The sequence below is a fragment of the Ranitomeya variabilis genome, chromosome 7 (genome assembly GCF_051348905.1).
Source record: "Ranitomeya variabilis isolate aRanVar5 chromosome 7, aRanVar5.hap1, whole genome shotgun sequence".
NCBI lineage: Eukaryota > Metazoa > Chordata > Amphibia > Anura > Dendrobatidae > Ranitomeya > Ranitomeya variabilis.
In genome coordinates this window covers 17,334,754-17,356,974 of record NC_135238.1, presented here as the reverse complement: position 1 = coordinate 17,356,974, position 22,221 = coordinate 17,334,754, and the positions used below count along the sequence as shown (strand labels likewise).

At 41.2% G+C, this 22,221-nt stretch overlaps 1 protein-coding gene across 2 annotated transcripts; it reads left to right on the top strand.

Moving 5' to 3' along the window:
* Nucleotides 1–2,193: 2,193 nt before the first annotated feature.
* Nucleotides 2,194–20,220, top strand: LOC143785429 (NXPE family member 4-like). 2 transcript variants are annotated; one of them, XM_077274271.1, is made up of 6 exons: nucleotides 2,194–2,395; nucleotides 12,588–12,730; nucleotides 12,847–13,577; nucleotides 14,959–15,020; nucleotides 17,220–17,438; nucleotides 18,267–20,220. In XM_077274271.1, the coding sequence occupies exons 2-6, from the start codon at nucleotides 12,653–12,655 to the stop codon at nucleotides 18,812–18,814; spliced, it is 1,638 nt and encodes a 545-aa protein (XP_077130386.1). In that variant the 5' UTR covers nucleotides 2,194–2,395; nucleotides 12,588–12,652; the 3' UTR covers nucleotides 18,815–20,220. The 2 variants fall into 2 exon arrangements, with proteins under 2 accessions (XP_077130386.1, XP_077130387.1); XM_077274272.1 differs by lacking the exon at nucleotides 2,194–2,395 and adding an exon at nucleotides 6,259–6,329.
* Nucleotides 20,221–22,221: the final 2,001 nt, after the last annotated feature.

Genomic DNA, 22,221 nt, shown 5'->3' with positions numbered 1-22,221 from the left:
TAGAGTAGGGCCTGGCCAAAAGTGTCTACCGTGTTATGGTGGTGGCTTAAAAAGTATTTTGGCCAAATCAAAAGCTGCCGGCTATATGTGTGATCTGGTGATGGGAACTGTTATTGTGTGATAGATGAGAAGTGGAGTTTTTCCAAGAGAGAGCGGTGGGACTGTGGACAGTTCGAGGGGTGGAGGCGGGGCTGGGGTGGAGCCTGGGGGGAGTCTCAAGGGGGCCCTAAAAATTTTGCCAGTATGGGGCCCTGAAATTTCTAGTGGCAGCCCTGACTCTCTATATCGTGCTCAAATCTTTCCACTATCATCCCTTAAACTATTTTTTAGGACTCATTTGCTTATCTGTGTGTCATGGTCTGTGATTCATGAACAGGCAATTCGCAATCTGACTATTTGATAGGCGTACATGAGATTATCAAATTCGGGTCAGGAGACCCGTGGCCAGTCCATACCCCACAGCCCTTACTTGGATTGCAACACAGACATTTTTTAACCCAGACTTACTTGCTTTAATAGTATTTTGTTTTAGATATGACCACTAGAGGGTGCCATGTTTCTTTGCTTCTCTTCTGTGTACTAGGAATCATTAATGGATCTCTCTTATGATCAGTGTATATTATCATAAAATGCTAATCTGCCATTAGAGTAATTTCTTTTAAAGAGGTTAACCAGTGGTTATTATTTTAACCAAAGGCTTAGAATTGGTTTAAAAAAAGAAGTATTAAATAACAATAATTTTTTTCCTACTGCTCCTGTTCAAAAAAATTTCTACTTCCTTGGTCCCATCTTAACACTCATTGAAGCAGGTAATTACAAATAAATAAATGCTGGATGCTTGTGTATGAGCCACTATGGCATCTGTTTCTGTTTGAATTATATTTGGACAGTGAGATGCATGTTACAACTTTCCAATTGCATGTTGGATATAGTGGCTTACAAAAGGGACAGTAATGGGGTCAAAATCCACCCCAAGTCAGTTCGGCAGTATAATGGTACCCTGGTTCCAATAAAATATATGCTCACAAAATGCAGTACTAACTGTGACACTACTAATAAATAGACACACACAACCCTTTTAGGGGCCACCGCTGCTCCATGCCCAGCCTCCACCCCTCCATGGTCAGTTACCAGATCCTTTAATGTGTGATTGGACTTTGGTGTTTCATCTGAGAACGGAGCATCTCGGCATCATGTGCAACGATCCTCGTGGAAGCTTTGGTTTCTGGGGGTTTGATCGGTGCCACGGAGATCTGTTTCATGTACCAAGTAAGTCTTACCTTTTTCTGGAAATTTTGGGAGAGTTGGCAACATGTAGATACCCCTTCTATAGGTAATGAACAGTGCTGTGGATATAAAGGGGAGATGTGGGAATGGTAATAGCCACCTGTTCTTTAGGGGTAACTGAGGACAACCATGGTTCTCCAGACTATGATGTCAGTGAATTGACCACTAGTTCAACCTGTTTCTGATAAGACAACCTCCGTTAAAATACATTGGCATAGGCCTTGGTCATCCTGAGCTTTTTAGTTCATGATACTTATACAGGTGGAGCAAAACCTACCGGCTCCGGAACCCGTATCGTAAAGTTGTGCAATGCACTGGGCAGGATCTTGGAAAAAGGGTTATCTTTAATGAACATCTTTCTAAAGGAGGATAAAATCTTGAGCAGGTTACAACATCCGGATGGTGTCTTTCACTTGGCCGGCGCCATAGAACTTTCATGCTTTTCGGAAATATGTCATGGATGATGGCAACTTCATTCATCGTTCCTTGAGCCTTCGGGTGTCATCGGCTCCTACCGATGGATGGTCTCAGTCCCCACTTAGCGCTGATGTGAGCCTTGTGATGGGAACGCCGCCCTTTTTATAGCCGAAGGTGAGCACGACACCTCTGATCCCACCTTTAACGGTGCGGCTGTAAAAAACACAGGAGATTTATATATTTTTTTTAGTTTACCTATAGTATAAAGTAGGATAAAAGAAGGACATGAGTGGGGGAAGCACTGGGACATTTTTGCTTTATTTTTTTCCATTTTCTGTGTTTAGCGTCACTTTATCTTAAATCTCCTTTATTTTTTACTTTTGCTAGATTCAATGCAGTGTAAAATGTAAATGAGCGAAAAAAATTCCCAGTATATGTGTGTGCAAAGCATTGACATTAGGTGGAGCCTTTCACTCTCTACAGCACAACCAGTAATTACCATCCAGATCCACAGGGAAGAATGAGGAGACGGAATTAGAAGTTTTCACAAAAAGGAATGACACCTTTCATTCCGAGGCTAACAGACAGAATACACCTTAGGTTAAATCTCCAGAGAATAATCTACAAAACATCATCGCTCCACCCTGCGAATAATCCTTTGTCTTTAGTGAATGGGACACTGACAATCCAGGTAAGAAAATAATCAATTATGGATGATCTAAAGGGAAGGGGTGGTGGGGACTGATTAGCAAATTGTTCAACCTATTGTAAGTCATCAATTTCTAAGCGGGAAATGGTTAATCATAGGTTATCTCCTGCCTGACTTTAAGAGGAAATCATCTTATGCACAATATGTGTCTCCATGGACTGAGCAGTGCACCTTAAGTGCTCCATTATATGGAGAAATCCGAGCTGGGGAGAGGGGGGAGATGCAGGAGCCGCTCTATACAGAATACGCAGACGTTCTATTACTGACTGTCGAGTATTTATGTTTTTTTTGTATCTGCAATTTCTACGGAATATTGAGATTAGATACATTGTAACACTGACATTATTACTTCCCTCTTAAAGTGTTATGGTGGCTCCTCGAACTTTGAGAATCACTGAGTTCCCTTAAATATGGGGGCACATTTGTCCCTCTTTCAAAGGGAGTATTTGGAAACACGTGAGCAAGTCCCTAATCTGCTGTGAGCGCGGAGGTGACACATTTGCAGTGCTTGTAACCATTTATTTCAGGAACATGAAAAGATCTTGATCTTTGTCATAATCGTTCATATGGTTCCTTGTTCTCTCATCTCACAATTCCTTTTATTTCTAATATTCATTCATTCATTCATTCATTCATTCCTTAATTCATTTTAAACCACTTATTAATTCATACATTTATTGATACATTTGTTTATGTATTTATATATTACTTAATATGTTCCTTCATTCATTCATTCATTCATTCTTTACTCATAAATGTTTTCATGCCTTCATTCTCATCTATTCAGATGGCGATGATTATGTATTTCTTTGAACAGAAGAATGCGGCACACTCACCGATCCAGATGCAACGCTTTATTGAAGATTCTTATACAGACATCTCAGACACGGTCCGGGACGGTGAAACAGGAAGGAGGTGAGCAGGATGTGACGACGGCCGTTTCGCGCTTACGTCAGCGCTTCAACGCCCGTTGAAGAGCTGACGTAAGCGCGAAACGGCCGTCGTCACATCCTGCTCACCTCCTTCCTGTTTCACCGTCCCGGACCGTGTCTGAGATGTCTGTATAAGAATCTTCAATAAAGCGTTGCATCTGGATCGGTGAGTGTGCCGCATTCTTCTGTTCATTGCTGCTTGTTCATCCTCATTCCTGCGAGCACCTCGACCGTGACCCTGGATCCTGGTTCAGCGTTGTAGTGACTGTTAACTGTTTGTGGTCCAGCAGCAGCTGTGCAGTCATAGCTTTGTTTCTTGCTTTGTGCCTTTTATGTATTTCTTTAATGCTTTCATTTTTCATTTATCATCATTCATTCAATATTTCATTCATTTCCAAATTAATTTATTACTTACATTCAGTTTTCAATCATGTCTTCATTCATCCACTCATTAATACATTCATTATTTCATTAATTAATTTATTAGTTTATTCCATCCACTTCTGTTTCTTTTTTTTTTGTTACTGAATTCATTAGTTTTTCATTGTTCCTTTATAATTCACTTGTTTTCTTAATATGTCACTATTTCATCCATTTACTCATTAAGAAAGAGTTAATGTTTGGGCCTGGCCCGCAGGGGTGGAGTTAGTGTTCGGGTAAGTGACTGCTTCTTGGTAGATAGTGAGTAGGTGGTAAGAGTACAATGAGAGCAGAGCTGTATAAGGGTGACCCACAGTCATAGGAGACTAATACTAAGGGATAGTGTGATCCAGAAGTAAACCTGACAGAAAGAGAGTGGTCTTCCAGAGAAGGGTCCTTTGAGAGGATGCCGAGTCATGAACCCTAGAGCTTGTAACGCAGAAGGTAACGAGCCTAAACAGGACTAAGTATGTGGGACTAATGGAAGTCCTGAGATGTAGATCCAGTGCAAGAAATAGGACTTGGAGCCACTGGGCAAGTAAGGAGACTCACTGATCAGGACTGAAGTGTTAAAGCGGGGTTGTGGCGCAGCAGGGTGAAACAGTGCGCCTCACTAGCCCTGGAGGAAACTACAGAGGAAGGATACTGTTTGGAAAATGCTTCATACTGTAGAGGAAACGTCCATAAGACTTTTTACCCCCTACCCCTTGTACATAACCCTTACCAAGTTACCGGCTACATCCGGCCTGCACGGACGTGAGACCCTCACAGCACAAGTCCACACCCAGCCAGGACCACACTTTCATGTGGCGTGTCGGGAAGTAAAGGGAGACGAGTGTTTCGCCTGTGGCTACTGCTCCGTCTATCCAGATGAGGATGATTATGCCTTTCTTTAATGCTTTCATATTTCATTCTTTTGTTTCTGAGTTAATGTATCACTTACTATCAGTTTTCAATAATGTCTTCATTTCTTAACTCATTCATTTATTCATTATTTCATTCATTTATTTATTAATTTATTCCATTCACTTTTGTTTCCTAATTTCTTTTTTCATACTGAGTTTATTCATTTTTCATTGGTTCTTTAATATTCACTTGTTTTCTTAATCTGTCACTATTTCATCCATTCACTCATTTATTTGCTGATTGGATCTTTATTCATTCATTCTTTTATGCCTTCATTGATACATTATGTTAAGTCATGCTTGTGTGTGGATTGTGATCCCACTTTGCTGTGGACTGAGGAGAGCCTGGAGGGGCGCGATTAAGTGCCTCCCCAAGACTGACCTCGGATGCATGGCAGCAGACGGCGCCGCGATAGGAGGAGAGCCCGAGGCGGTGTGACCAGGTGCTACACCAGGACTGACCTCCGTCACAGGGCAGCTGACCCTCAACGAGATATGGTGGTGCTGACGAACAAGACTGATATGCAGTTAGGCAGGTGTAGAACCCAGATCAAACTGGACGGGCAGGAACAGCTTCAGGAAGAACTGGGTCACTGGCAGGTATGACTAGAATACAGGAACGGGTAGGACCAAGTTCAAACAAAACGGACAGGAACTGCTTCAGGAAGAACAGGGTCTCTAGCAAGGGGGTACTGGACCACAAGTGCAGACAGACAGGGAACAGCAGAGGAGGGCAGGCAGGGAACCTTGCAGCGCCCCAGGGTCCTGGTTGTTGCAGTAATGTCGTTCTTCCACCAGGGGGAATGATGTTACGTTTGAAGGCAATAAAGGAAATCTCTTTACCAGGTGTCACAAACCATACAACACACTTCACACTCCAGGCCACCAGGGGGAGCTATGCTCCTATTGATTAGGGCACTCTTCACAATTAGGTAAAACTGGTGGGCTGGATAGGAAGTTAGGCAGAAGCTGACTGGGCTTCACCCAGTCAGTACCTGTCAGGCAGACAGAGAGGAAGGAGGAACATCGAATAGCTGCTGACAAGGTGGTCCCTGACAGGGGTGGGATCCTGTCAGAGGCCTAGACAGAAGGCCACGGAGCTGCGCCTGCCCCACGTGCGGCAGCATCCTAAGAAAGAGACACAAACAGCGAATTGTATTGTAGAGGGTGAGAAACGAAGTCATAGCAAAAGGAGAGGAAACTTGAAGGAGTTCAGCCCTGCAAAAGGCTGCCTCCTTCTGAGGCGCAGGATCAGGTAGCCAGAACACCGAGGGAGCAATCGTCTCCATGCCTTGCTCCAGGACAGGTAATTTCACGTTACTGATCTGCACCATACCCAGGAGGCACAGTGGCACCCCTCAGAGGCCGGGGCGTGCTAGGGTCCCTGTAAAAAGCCTCAGGCCATCAGTCATACGGGTTTGTCCTATCCTTATCATCAGGGGGACAGAGAGAGAGACATAACATCTAGAACATCTACAAGAGTTGTGAGGACCTTATGAGAGGCTCAGCAGTAAGGTACTACAACACCCAGGTGCTAGAGGAAGGCTACTGATTTCCACCTGGATAAGGGGACTCTGGATTTGCCTTCAGACCGGCCGGACTCTGCCTGCCCTGTGATCTGGTGCTCTGGACTGTGGATGCTGAAGCCTTCAGTAAAAGGTAAAGAGACAGCAACCTTGTGTCCTCGTTATTCACTGCGCCTCTCACCATCCACCATCTACACTCTGGGAAGCCCTGGGGATACACTTCACCTGTGGGAAGGTATATCATCCAGCTGCCATTACATCACCCCAGTGGACCCCTGGGCAGCGTCGGTCACCCTGGCCGAGTACCACAGATGGCGTCACGAACATAAACTCTATGCCTTTAAAGACTTTCCCCCTTTTTACACGGACGTCCCTAGGGCCACGGACCAGGTCAGCCACTGTGACATCCCCCTTGAGAACCGAAGGACTCGGTACTGAGTACCCCACTGCCCTACACGGGGGCGATCCAACCTCTTGTTCTCACCTCACAGGCTAGACAGGAGCAAGTTCACATAGAACAGACTGTGTCAGGTTAGGACCAGTAAACAGGACAGACAGGACCAAATTGACACATGACCAATACAAGGACAGGTAGACACAGGACAGCCAGAGCCAGACTCACACAAGGCACTAACAATGAAGTAGGAAGAGTACACGCAAACCACTAATGTTTCACAGAGGCAACAGACTAGAGATTGGGTTCAGACAACAAACCACACAAAAACGAGGACTCCCAAAATATAACTTTTAATTAAACAATGCTAAAATCATGTTTCAAATTGTAGATAAGTAAAAACACACATATAGGGGAAAAAATGGGAAAATACAATGATATGTATCCTAGTAGGCCCTACTAGGTCACTATACTGAGTCCTTCCTGACAGTGGAGGCTGGCACCCTTAGTTTCTGCGGTATGGTGCCCCCACTCATCGGCTGCTTTCCCTGATGTCCCTATTAATGCCTACCAATAAAAAATGTCCCAAAACACCCTGTTATCTGTAAAAGTAAGAATGATGGTGAGCTGGCAGAAAAGCACCAATAATATTGTGTATTCAATGAAAAAAATGAAACCAGGTGTCCTATTCCTGATGGAAATAGTCTTATGTAGAAGAGGGGCAGGCAGGAATATCCTCTGCACCTATACTAATGTCATAACCATCAAATAATATGTACAGATTAATTAGCTGCAACAGCTACAAATTAAATATTGCTGTAAAAAATGTAGGTAGACAAGGTGCAATAATCATGTACTCATCTGGTTGTCCTACTGAGGTTCGTCAGCTCAATGTCAGGGATTCCCATTGTAAAGTACAAGCCTTAGTCAGGCACCATACATAGCTAAATGGTATGTAGCAGCATCCCATACCAATATCCGACGCGTTTTCCCCCTAGAAAATTCCTAGGGGGAAAACGCGTCAGGTATTGATATGGGATGCTATTATGCTTTATGTTGCTATTATTTTCTCACTGTCCTTAATTGAGATAGGGTTCAGGCCTGGGTATTCAGCCCCCAGGGTGTCAGAAACTACAAAGATCACATACAGGTACAGATTCACAGTTCAGAGCTCAGGACTGGGTATTCAGCCTGAGGGTGACAGGAACAGGAAAGGACCTGGCAAATCAGCAGTTGCACACACATCGAAAGAGAATGTTGCTCAGGCGCCTCCCAACAGGTGGAAGTGCCTTAAATACCAAGTGCCTCATAGCAATAGGCTGGTGACAAATTAGGAATGCTCGTACTTTCTCTTTAAGAATCAGGAAGTGTACGCGCGGGATCCTTAAGTATGCACAGCAAACAGAGGAGGAGGAGCTCACTGCACACAGCAAGCAGAGGATAAGGAGCTCACTGCACGGCCTGGGGTGATGAGTACATCGGTGCCCCTGCATGGCAGGGGATGGGAAGCCATGCAGGGATGCAGGCAGTGGTGTTACACATCTCATTTATTCAATTAATCAATGATTCATACATTCATTATTTTCTTCCATTTATTCAAGAATTTGTGTAATGATTTATTCCTATTCATTCTTGTTTATGAATTTTAAAATTTAATTTGTACTTTTAAATTCTTTTTTTTTTACTTTATTTTTCACTTCTTAGGGACTTGAATCTGTGGTCACCGGTATACAGGAAAAAAAGGAGGAAGGAAACTCACCACGCGGGTGTTGATCAAAGTACACTGAGATAATGATGAATGAGTGTCAGATCCGGGCAGCACAGCCAATGAGTTAGTGAAGGGAAAATGACTACAGCACGTCCATCACGTCCATCCATTTGGTAAAAAGAATCTTTATTGAAAAATCATGAAACAACTTTTAAAAAAGAAGGATCCATCACAGATAGTAACTCTGACGCGTTTCTTGCGTGTACAACGCCGTTAATTTATTGATGACAACAGAATACATGGAGTAGACCAAGTGTATATATATTGTCATGGATACACAGCCAGTGGGGTCAAGCAGGCCCCACCATTGCTACCACTTTGTAAAGGGAACGCAAGTCCGCTGCCTCCAATCGCCAAGGCAATTACACAATTGGCTGACGCAAATGTCTGCTTCCACTAATAGGCCGGTTATTGGGTTACTCACGGTGAACGAATGGTATATATACCTCCGATTCAAATGCATGGAATATATATACCCTCGGTATGGTCACAACCATCTCCAAAATAACAAAAAAGGAACCAATATTAGCTGCCACCACCAATCGTTTATACAGGCCGATTGGACACCCATTACAGGTAGCATAAGGCTTCGGGGGTGCGGTTTACAGAGCAAAAGGAACAGAGCTATTGCATTTTATATTTAATCCAGAAAGATAGGCAGTGTTTAAAAAATATATTCAAAGGTGATGCAAAATGGAAACAAACAATACAGTATATACAATTAAATAAAATAATAAGGAATGACAAAAAAAATTACTAAACCTGGTCACAGAAATGGTTCGGAGCTTAGCGGAGGGAAGCACTCTGATTGGGAAAATAAATGGATGCAACTCACAGTGAACTATGTCTTCCAAATACTGCTTTTTATTAGCTCAAAGATACGCCCACACACCTCACCTTGAAGAACTCACGTGTGGGCTTATTATGGGATGTACTCAGCCATTCAGAACTTTCTGAGATCCCCATCTTACAGTTTATATTCGCCTATGTAGGTCATAGGCGTTGCATATTGTCATCATGTTTATTATCGCAATTTTATTTTTTATACAGATGAAATACAACATGTCTAGCATCATCCATCTGTACATTATTACGTTGGGGTGGTTCTAGTGGCCCTACAGTGATGTGAGTGAATGCGTTCTGTTTTCCCTTTCACTATGACGATCCCATAAATCCGGTTGATCCCATAAATATTGGATCAATGCAAAACCCCAATATTCATATCTGGACAATGGAGACACAAGGTCTGGAACACTCTCAAAAAATCCTTTGAACCCAGGATGTTCTCACTTTGAACAAAGTCAGCCCCAGCACTTCTCCGCCCCTGCTTAAACAGATCTCAGCTTACTGTCTTTTTTTCCCCAGCAGATATCCTGTTTTAATCACCTGTCCACGACATGAGATCTCTGCTTCAACAGTTGTTCTAATTAGTTTCTCTCTCCCTGGCTATAATTATTCCCACTTCAAAAGGGATCACCTTTGTATATGAAAATAAAATGTTTTCTTGCTCCTGGTTAGCTAATATTACCACTGCCAACATTAGATAAATGTTCTTCTATGCTTTAATTTTCTAGTGGTATGACCCACATAATGTAAATTGCAGGATTTGCTGACAATGCTATATACCACATGGTGTGAATTGATAAATGCATTAATTTGACGTTCTACACCCTGTGGAAGCAAAAAAAATAGTTCTTTTTAAAAACCAATTTGCTATTTTGCATCCGATACTTACAACTCCAGTATGAGATGAAACCGTGAATACTCCCGAATTGTTTAAAAAAAGCACTAATGAGAAGAAACGGCAGGAGAGTCAGAGAAAGACGCCTACAGGCAATATCCAATGACAGACAAAAGAAAGAACTTTCCCAATTAGAAATTCATCTCCAGAGTGTTTTTATACTGGTTGGGATCATATCCGAGCACCAACCAATCCAGTAGTCCTGTATTCCTACTGACTTAATACTATCTGCAATGGTTTTGTCGTCTGTTCAGATTGAGGTTCTGGAAAAAAAGACTTAATTTTGTCTCCTGCCAGAATTTCGATCTTTTTCATACAATTAGAGATGTAAGTAAATTTACTAGATGACCAACTTTTAAAAGACATTTATTTTCTGAAATTAGATCCCAGGTTTCATCGAATAACATTCCACAATATCATGTAGCTGTTCCTGGGTCTCTCTCATTCAGTGTGCCATTTTCATACTTCAACAGTTATAGGGTGAAAATGATAATATACTCTATTCTACAGATCAAAATATAAAAAATTCATGTAAAATTTCTTTGTACTATCCTCTTCAATCAAGAGTATGGGCTCTTGATTTATTTCAATCCCTGGGTGAGAGAGACCTAAAATACTACAAGATCAAACTAAGCATTCACCCTGCTTTAAAAATGTAAGCAAAGAATAGATCTCTGCCATTGATGAACTGTTACAGCGATACATCATTATTTCAATTTTTGCAGTGGTTATTCATCTCAACTTGAGCAATTTATTATGGCAGCCCTAGAATATTTGCTTAATCACAATTATTTTATGTCCGACTTTGATTTTTTTTTTACAGACCAAGGGTGCCCCAATGGGATCAAAATTATCCCCATCTTTAGCCATCCCCTATATGGCATGGTGGGAGGAAGCCTATCAGTATTCAAAACCATGTTTTTCCCATATAGCCTGGTACGGCCGATATGTAGATGATGTCCTCCTTGTGTGAACTGGTGGCGTGTTGGCCATGCCACACTTTATTTCTTATTTTAAATTCCAATAATTACAATGTTCTGTTTGTCTGCAATCATCCTAAAATTGATGTTTAATTTTTAGAAATCACATTAGCAGGAAATCCATCAACTGGCCGAGTATCTACATCCCTATTTAGGAAAGACAATGCTGGCAATACTGTTTTGCAATCTACGAGTTGCCACACATAACACACGACAAATGCAATTCCTTATGGAGAATTCACAAGAGTCAGATATATTTGTTCTGATGCCACTGTGTTTTTACATGAAGGTACAATTATTATTGATAGACTACATGCTAGGGGTTACAATAAATCCAAAGTCCGATGTGCATTTGATGACATAAAACTCAAATCCAAGGAGGAGATGCTTTACAAAAATAAAAAACAAAAGCCAGAACAATATAATTCAACACAAGTCTGATTCCCTGTTAACCTTTTCTACACCTTTTAGTCCTTAATTCACCAAAATGAAAAAATGTACTTACCTGTACTAAATTAGAATGATATCCTCCTCAAAATCATCAGTAGAGGTTATAGATGTGTTGTCCGAAGGGGATGTCCAGATATTAAAACGTCACTCCAAATATCCACATGGCATGAATTGCAAAAATGATTTTTTTTTTATTTACTAAGGTTCAGATATAGTTAAAAAATATGATGCTAGTCAGAAGAAAATCTTTTTCAGTTGGTCTATTCCATTTGTTTTTTTGTCATCAATGAACTCAAATTTAATTTCATATTCTCCTGTGATAGAGCTTCACAGCAGCAGTCTGTTCGCAGATTCATCTGTCATAAAAAATTGTGATTGGATGTTTATTATTTAAATTAGAGTCCCATGATTCCTTGTGTATTCACATGACTAAGGGCATCAGAGTTACTATCTATGATGAATCCTTCGTTTTTGATTTTTTTTCATGATTCTTCAATAAAATTTTATGTTATTGAATGAATGGATGGACGTGCCACACTCAATTTCCTGTCACTAAATAAGAGATTTACAGCAGCAGCTAAATGGTGAACAGCAGTGATTGTAACTCCGCTCCGACCGCGGCTGTTAGACACAGATATCGGCAATATATTATAGTCGCCATCTACCATGTGTAGTGAGAGCTCAGCTCCTGAGCCCCCTCTACACTTGCAGACCCCAGCGCTTGTAGCCAGTTACGTAATTTCGCCCACTGGAATTCGCTCATTCATTCATTCCTTCATTCGTTGCACAAGTAAATATTTTCAGTAGGAGAGTTTATGTTTAAAATTAAGAAACGCAATTAAATTGAAGACTCAGATTTGAGATGTTCCCTGGGAAAAACAGACACTTTTTATGTTCATTCACTCATCCATCTATTAAGGAATATTTAGCTATAATGGGTGTTGTGCATAAAACTACTATAGATTTGAGCTGCTTCATAACGTCTCATTTCATGAATAATCATTAAGATCCTACAACATTTTTTAGGGTTTTACCTTGTATTTTTGGATCTCTCGCAGGAGTTGATCAGGATCTGATCTTGGATCCATCTCCAGCAGGGTGACCTCACTGTGAACCTACTACCATGCGTAAACCATTTATCGCAGGACTTCTTCTTGCCATATTCCTTCTAAGCTTTAGTTGGTACCAAAGCAGTTTCCAGGTGAGACATGTCTACACATCTACAACATTTTGACTTATTCGTCTTTTGTTAGTATATTCACAAGTCATAAAACCCAATTGTATTCCTATGTATGATGAAAATGTTATGAATTTCAGGATTCCGTGAGAGATTTACTCCAGACCTGCCTTGCACCCATTATCAACCAAGAACAACCTTTGATGAAAGAGTCTGCCACTCCACCAAAAACTGAGCTCCAAGTAGAAGTAGACGCCATATTTGACAAAATCGAAAAACTTATCCCTAATGTGTCATTTATATACTTTAACCAAACAACAAATGGAAGGAATGGTAAGATTTCCATTGTCAAGCCCAAGGAGACGTACTGTGTGGGAGACGACTTTGTGGTGCAGGTCGATATGTTTGATCACGTGGGCAACAGGAAGACGTATGGAGGAGACTTTTTAAGACCAAGACTCTTTTCTCCAGAATTCGGAGCTTCTGTTTCAGGAACTGTGGAGGACTTAAAAAATGGGTCCTACCACGTTCACTTTCCGTTGTACTGGGCTGGCAAAGCCAATGTCAACATCCTGTTGTTCTACCCAAGTGAAGGAGTGGCCGCTCTCTGGAGGTCAAGACATTCCAGTCAAGGAGTTGTTGGCTTCGAGGGGAGATATGAAAAGTTTGGAAAAGTAGCAGTGACTAAATGTGCCTTTAGGCTCACTGAGGAAGATGGGAAGGAGATCTGCGAATACAAAGACCCTCTATATGAGGAGGTTCTCCACTGCTACAAGGCTCCCAACTTTACTTGTGAAAGTCTGAATGAAATGAGGGGTTATGATCGTTATGCCTCGTATCTTACCCCATTGGAAAAGCAATTATTTCAAAGGTATAATTTTCATCATGGATTTAACATTTTAAGGGATAATTATTATTTCCCTAAATGTCAGTGAGAAATGTCTAGATGTTCATGATGATTGCAATAAAAACTGAAAAGACTCTGAGCGCAATAGGGTCATATCTGGGTTAAATGAGAAACAGACAACAGTCAAGTGTATTGCGGTCTCTGGGGAGCACAGAGGAAGCTGATAGGTTGGATGGAATGAAAGGTCCACCGCAGTTTCAGCCGTGTGCCTCTGACGGAGGATGGTTGTAGTAGTTGAATGAAAAAAACGGTCAGAGGAGCACTTGGAACTCAAGACGGGGTTACTGTCGAAATGCATTGTGAAATCATCTAATACACCTGTGTCCTTGAGTCCCTAGTGCTCCTTTGACCGTTTTTTTCATTCAACTACTACAAATGAGAAACAGAGGCATAGAAAATGCAAATGCTCACCTTTAAAAGTTGTCAAAACACAACTTGGCTGTTGCAGGTCCACAGAACGTTATCTCATGGAAAACTGGAGAAAGGTATAGGTAAACCCGTGCTACCAATAGTATAAGCTGCAATAGGAGACCGTGGATAAGCAAATACGGTTTTTATTTTTCAACGCGTTTTGAAGCACATCTGCTTCTTTGACAGGACAATCCACAGTAATAAAAAATAAATAAAAATGTTTCTCCAGTTTTTCCGAGATAGTGATGGTGGTGAAGATCCACATCTTAGAACCTCCAATGAATTCCAACATGACATAGCTGTGCCTCTTGGTTTCTCCAAAACTTAAAAGAAGTTTTGGTCCGTTTCCTGAGCTTTGGGCATGGATGGTGCAGATGGTGTGGAGGAGTCAATAAAATCAAGACTCTTCCAAAGAAACCCAAATATTCATGTTTTAGAATCAGATAACTTTTTGATTCTTTCCACAATCTCTTTATTTTGGAATTTGGTGCAAGACCTGGTACAGGGACCCAAACTGATATAATTTTTGGAGAGGTCTTAAAGATAACTAATAGTAGACTTTTCTACAACACCAAATTATGACCTGCTTCATTTACGGACAGAATTAGAAAGATGCTGAAGAAGGAATTGTCCTTTAGTCTCTTGCTCTGGAGGACTCGTCCGGTCCTGTATTACACAGACAGTTCATTGATTTTAATGTGCACAGTGTAGTACTTAATTTCACCTGTAGGAGCACTGCAGGGAAATTGAACACCTGATGCCAAGTTCCTCTGCAGATCAGAGTTAATCATTAGAGGATCCTTCTAATGAAAATGTATTGAACAAAGTGGAAAGTTCTTTCAACATTCCATGTTTTTACTGATTTATTGATACAAATATTTTACAATTATTATATACCGCAATTATATGATTTTTTTTAATTCCTGTTTTACAGGTCAAATATTGTTGTAGAAATCCCACAACATATTTCACCTATCACCGTGACCCAATGTAACAGTAAGTTTTACCATCATTATATTTATTTACTAGATGGTGGCCCGATTCTAACGCATTCTAGAATATGTATGTAGTTTATTTATGAAGTTTTCTGAATAATGCAATTTATACAAAGCATTCGGCCAGCGGGCCGGCCGCGACCAATTACCGAAGCGTGGTTCAAATTCTGCGCCAATTCACGGGCGGACTGCGACTGTCGCTGATTGTTCGCGGCCGGGCATGACCAATCAGTGAAGCCAGGGCCGGCTCCAGGTTTTTGAGGGCCCCGGGCGAAAGAGTCTCAGTGGGCCCCCCTCTTTAACACATACCACGATTCATGATGCACAGATACAGCAGAGAAATATAGCACAGCCCACGTAGCGTATAACACAGCCACGTAGTATATAGCACAACCACGTAGTATATAGCACAGACACGTAGTATATTGCCCAGCCACATAGTATATTGCCCAGGCACATAGTATATTGCCCAGCCACGTAGTATATTGCCCAGCCACGTAGTATATTGCCCAGCCACGTGGTATATTGCCCAGCCACGTAGTATATAGCACAGACACATAGTATATTGCCCAGCCATGTAATGTATTGCACAGCCACGTAGTATATATCACAGAGACATAGTATATAACACTGCCCATGCAGTATATAACCCAGGCCAAATAGTATAGAGCACAGCAATGTAGTATATTGCCCAGCCATGTAATATATACCACAGCCATGTAGTATATAGCACAGACACATAGTATATAGCACAGACACGTAGTATATTGACCAGCCATGTAGTATATTGCCCAGCCACGTAGTATATTGCCCAATGCCCAGCCACGTAGTATATTGCCCAGCCACGTAGTAAATTGCCCAGCCACATAGTATATAGCACAGACACATAGTATATAGCACAGACACATAGTATATTGCACAGCCACGTAGTATATTGCACAGCCACGTAGTATATAGCACAAAGACATAGTATAAAACACTGCCCATGCAGTATATAACCCAGGCCACGTAGTATAGAGCACAGCAATGTAGTATATTGCCCAACCACGTAATATATACCACAGCCATGTAGTATATAGCACAGCCCACATAGTATATAGCACAGAGATGTAGTATATAACACAGCTCACGCAGTATCTAACACAGCCCACATAATATATAGCAATGTGGGCATCATATCCCTGTTAAAAAAAGAATTAAAATAAAAAATAGTTATATACTCACCTTCCGTCAGCCCCCGGATCCAGCCCAGGCATTTACCGATGCTCCTCGCGACGCTCCGGTCCCAAGAGTGCATTGCGGTCTCGCGAGATGATGACGTGGCGGTCTCGCGAGACCGCTACATCATCATCTCGCGAGACCGCAATGCATGGACCGGACCGTCGCGAGGTGCGGGAAAGGCCTGGGCTGGATCCGGGGGCCGACAGAAGGTGAGTATATAATGATTTTTTTATTTTTTTTTATTATTTTTAACATTAGATCTTTTTACTATTGATGCTGCATAGGCAGCATCAATAGTAAAAAGTTGGTCACACAGGGTTAATAGCAGCGCTAACGGAGTGCGTTACACCGCGGCATAACGCGGTCCGTTACCGCTGCCATTAACCCTGTGTGAGCGCTGACTGGAGGGGTGTATGGAGCGGGCACTGACGGCAGGGGAGTAGGGAGCAGCCATTTCGCGGTCGCACTGTGCCCGTCGCTGATTGGTCGTGGCTGTTTGACTGCGACCAATTAGCGACTTGGGATTTCAGTGACAGACAGAAAGACAGACAGAAAGACAGAAGTGACCCTTAGACAATTATATAGTAGATTCATTATTCTTTAACATTCTAATTTTCTTGAATAAAGTCCAAGCAGTCCATGTTTTCAGAAAGGGACTGAGCGGCAATACCAAACACCATCCATGTTTTTTTTTTTTAAATCCTTAATATCGAAATAAGTAACTTTTTTGTGTTACCTATCATGTACTGAACTATTGTTGTTAATGCAGCTTTGGATGTGAATGGAGAATGAAAAGATGAAGGGCGAATTCATCAAGCAGTTTTCTCCAGAATTCTGGAGTAAAATTGATCGAACATTCACAAACTGCTTGAAAAACTCAACTCAAAGTTTTGCAAAATTGTTACAGCCAGTTCTACCAACTTTGGCATGACACTTGCAAGATTCGCCAAAAGAATCTAATTTCTTGGATCTTTTACAGCCACAACAAAGGCACCAAAGCCAAAATGTCAGCCAGGAATGAGCTCCCCTGTCCCGAGCGGATACTTCTACAATAACATCTGGAATCCGGATTACTGTAACATGACGATTTACACGACGGCGGACAACTTTACTAATTGTCTGCAGGGGAAGAAACTCTTTCTGATCGGAGACTCCACGTTGCGTCAGTTCATCATGCACTTCACCGAGGGAATCCAGAGTAAGGATTACAACTTTTGTGATACATTATTTCCAATTTTATAGAGGCCGAATCACTGCATCATAAAATACACTATATGTTTCAATTTCCCACCTTTTTTAAGATCTTTGTTTGCTGCAAGTGAAAACCATCATTCTTATTTACAGCCAGAGTCTTGAAAACCCAATGCGTGTTGCAGCTAAGAGTCCAGGCTGGATACACGTATAGCAAACTGTAAGATGTGAAAAATATTAGTTCAGGAAAGGTTTTCAGCTTCATAATGTAAGAAAGTTTTAATACACTGACAACGAGTAGAGAAATTAGAACACCGATGCTGGTATATGAGTCGGATTTGCCTCTGCAGTATTGGAGATGTAAAGGGACACTGAAGCTGGACTCATCTAGAAATCCGGGAAGTTGCAGAGCAGGACTTGCAGGATTTGTAGGAAAGGCTGGTAAGCATGCCCTCCTTACCTAGGAAACTGGCCACCTCTGATAGACTGCGGTAGTGGTTGACAAGAAAGCCCCCCTCAAATCCCCCAAGGATGTTCCATTCAGCCACTTATTTTTCCTCTAATGCTCCGAAAAGGCAAAGAAATGTAGAACTTACATGGTGGCGTTCAAATGCCTTACCAAGCATGTAGCACATGGATTGAGTGGAACCACCAAAGAGGGAGCCAGCTTTATTTAGAAGTCCTTCTCTGTCGTTCATTGAGGGGCTTCTGGGGGAGCAGACATTCTTCTTTGATGCCCTTAGGTCTTCATGTCCTTAATCCTTGTATACATCACTCCTGGAGGTACATTTTCATATGATCAACATAGTTTACTGATATGTCTTCTCTTCCTTAGTTGTGAAATATTTCCGATACCATCATAAAGGTTGGGCCGGTTGGTCATTGACACTGGAAGCCATGAACATGGAGAAAGATATATATGTTTCCTACAAGAGGCATGGTTTTCCACTGGAGCATGATGGCTTTTACTACTTCAAGGAGGACCTCTACACCAGTCGTCAGATTGACCAGCGCGCCGGGGGGAAAGACACCATTTTTGTAATCACGATGGGTCAACACTTTAGGCAGTTTCCTCTTAAAGTTTTCATTCAGAGAGCTGTCAACATCCGCAGAGCTTTAGAGCGGCTGTTCCTCAGGAGTCCCGACACTAAGGTCATCATAAAAACTGAAAATACAAGAGAGCTCTTTGCCCCAGTGGAAAGACAAGGGGACTTCCATGGCTATACTCAATATCTGGTCCTCAAAGAGGTTTTTCAGGGGATCAATGTTGGTTTTGTGGATGCATGGGACATGACGGTGGCATCGGCTACAGCATCTGTACATCCTCCCAGTTTTACATTTGCAAATATAATGAGCCTAACGTTCACCTTTGCTTGTTCGTAAAATAGGGAAGGACTGCTATTGTTTTTATTTTGGCATGTTGTTTTGAAAGGTCGTGGAAATGTCCTTTGGCCCAAGGTAATTCTCTTCAATCATAAAAAGTTACTTGGAACAATGTAATTCTTGGGCCAGATTGGCTTTCTTGATCAGGGAAGGTCACTTGGACTAGGGATTAAAGGATGAAAGCTAAATGAAGGAAGGCTTTCTGGACAAAATAGACTTCTAGGTTGGGCAAGATAACTTAAATCAGTGGACCTCTCCTAGACTAGGGAAGGCTTCATAACCTTAAGTATGTCAGATTAGATTTCTTGGATTAACAATTATTACTTTTTATTAAGTCATATATTTTAAATTTGGGAAGGCTTCTTGGAGAAAAGTAGGCTTTTTGGATTAGGGAAGATCACGTGGACCAGTCTAAGAAAGACTCTTTTATTATTATTATTATTTATTTATATAGCACCATTGATTCCATGGTGCTGTACATGAGAAGGGATTACATACAAATTACAGATATCACTTACAGTAAGCAGACTAACAATTACATATTGATACAGAGAGGCTAGGACCCTGCTCTTGCAAGCTTACATTTTACAGGATGGTGGGGAAGGAGACAATAGGTTGGGGGTTGCAGCAGCTCCAGTGTTGGTGAGACGGTAGCTTTGGTAGTGGTGAGGAGGAAGCAGGGTCAGTGCAGGCTGTAGGCTTTCCTGAAGAGGTGGGTTTTCAGGTTCCGTCTGAAGGATCCGAATGTGGTTGATAGTCGGACATGTTGGGGCAAAGAATTCCAGAGAATGGGGGATATTCTGGAGAAGTCTTGGAGGCGGTTGGGTGAGGAGCGAATAAGTGTTGAGGAGAGAAGGAGGTTTTGCGAGGACCAGAGATTACATGAGGGAAGACTTTATAGACCTAAGCACTAGCAGAACATGTTTCTTGGAATATTAAAGATTGTCCAAAAGATATCTTTTAGCTGAGGGACCATTTTAGACTAAGGATGATCACATGGACCAGTGGAGGCCACTTAGACCAGACATGTGTCCTAAACGCCTAGTCTCCTAAACTCCTACTGTTGTTTTTGACAAGTGAATGTCTCCTAGATTAGTATCATGCAAATTCTCTCTAACTGAGGAAAATGTTGTGAACATGAGATACTCTTTTGGACCAGGTAAAGGAAAATGTCTTTTAGTTATGACTCTTGAACCAGTTTAGGCAGCCAGACCAAGAGAAAACCTCCTGGATTACAGAAGGTTATCGGTTAAAATTGGATTGCATAGAACAGTTCTAGGTCAATTAGTAGAGGGCAAGGGTTAATTTGTATTATGATATAATTTGTGCAGTTGTGTAACTTGTAAAATGATCATTTCTGTGTAATATATCATGAAATTTAATATTAATAAACCAGTGATTTTGTATATTTTTATTTATACATATTAAGTAGAACACAACATTTTTCCACGCTTTCTGTTGGCTATCAGAAAGATTTCTGGATCAACGTGTTACCAGTGACTTTATTTTACCTTCCAAAATCACTCCTTGAGTTCCTTCTTAGGACGCATTCACGCCTCCATGGTGTCAAGGTCTGTGATTCATGTAAAGGCTGTTTGCCTTAGAAGTTTTCACAAAAAGGAATGACACCTTTCAGTCCGAGGCTAACGGACAGAATACACCTTAGGTTAAATCCCCAGAGAATAATCTCCAAAACATCATCGCTTCACCCCGTGAATCATCCTTTGTCTTTAGTAAATGAGACACTGACGATCCAGGCAAAAAATGATCAATGACAGCAAATCTAAAGAGAAGGAGTAGTGGAGGGTGTTGACAGATAATGGGCAAATATTCAACCTATTATAAGTCATCTATTTCTAAGCGGGAAAGGGTTAATCATAGATTATCTCCTGCCTGACTTGCTGCATTCTACCTGCTTTCCTTTAAGGGGAAATCATCTTATGCACAATATGTGTCTCCATGGACTGAGCAGTGCACCTTAAGCGCTCCATTATATGGAGAAATCCGAGCTGGGGAGAGGGGGGAGATGCAGGAGCCGCTCTATACAGAATACGCAGAAGTTCTATTACTGATTACTAAGTATTTATGGTTTTGTATCTGCAATTTCTGTGGAATATTGAGATAAGATACATTGTAATACTGACATTATTACTTCCTTGTAAAAGTTTTTTGGCAGGTATTAAAACTTTGAAAATTAAAGCTGCACCCTGAAACACTATAGAATGTAAACACTGAATATATGAAATTGGAATTGCTGTAGAAAACATGTTAAAAATTGAAGGTAAAAAATTAAATGTTAAAAAATTCGTGTGAGCCCAACAGCCAGCGACAAGGCGTTCCTCTTTGTTGGGAACCTAAACCTAACATGATGGCTCTCCTGGATTAAAAACCTACAATTATATGGGCAGATAGGATGAAGCCATGTGAGTTCTTGTTTCTGGCAGGACAAGTTGTCATTTATTTTACCATACAACTTACTAAAAATGAGGAAAACATTTCCAATTGGGATGAAATTCTTAAAAAGTGCAATTCCACCTTTTTTTTTCAGGTTTTCTCTTTACGCCATTCATTTAATGATAGAAATGACCTGACAAATTGATTCTCCAGGTCAGTGCGATGACGGCGATACCAAACTTGCGTAGATTAATTAACTTGTGTTGCCATTTTCTGAGAACTTTTGTATTTTTCCAGCGATTGAGCTGTGTGAGCGCTTGTTTTATGCATGGTGAGTTGGTGGTTTTATTAATACCAATTTTGGGAAAATATAACATTGCTAATTTTAGGATGGTGTTGTGAATTGTGACCAAAACACCACAATTTTGGAAGTTTGATATTTTTTAATAAGTGTCATACAATTGAATTAATTTTATATTTTGTTGGATAGATTTCAATGCGAAATATTTTTTTTTTTTATTGTTTCAATTTCTTTCGTTTTTACCAGGGGAACGTGGAAGTGATGTAAATGTAAACTTTATTTTATAGTTTTAAAAACATTTTTTTTATTCATTTGTTATTTTATTTTTAGCTCCTAGGGACTTGAACCTGTGGTTGTCTGCACTTTGCATTATCTCTGTACTCAGTATATAGTATAAAGATGCCAGAGAAGTGGACCTTCAGCATTACCGGCAACCGCTCCATTGAAATGTCCGAGACTGACAGCAGCATCTAAATGGTGAATAGTGTTGTGAATTCTGCTCTTGGGCTCCCTCCGGTGGTTGTAAGTGGTAGCGCTGCTGTCTCTGAATCGCAGTATTTATCAGGTGTGTTCACTTTTTGCAATTTTGACTGGGCTATTTAGTCTTGCTTCACCCTTTAGTCAGTGCCAGTTGTCCATTGTTCCTGGAGGATTCACATCCCTGCCTGGTTTGCAGTTCATTTCAACAAAGATAAGTTCTGGCCTTGATTTT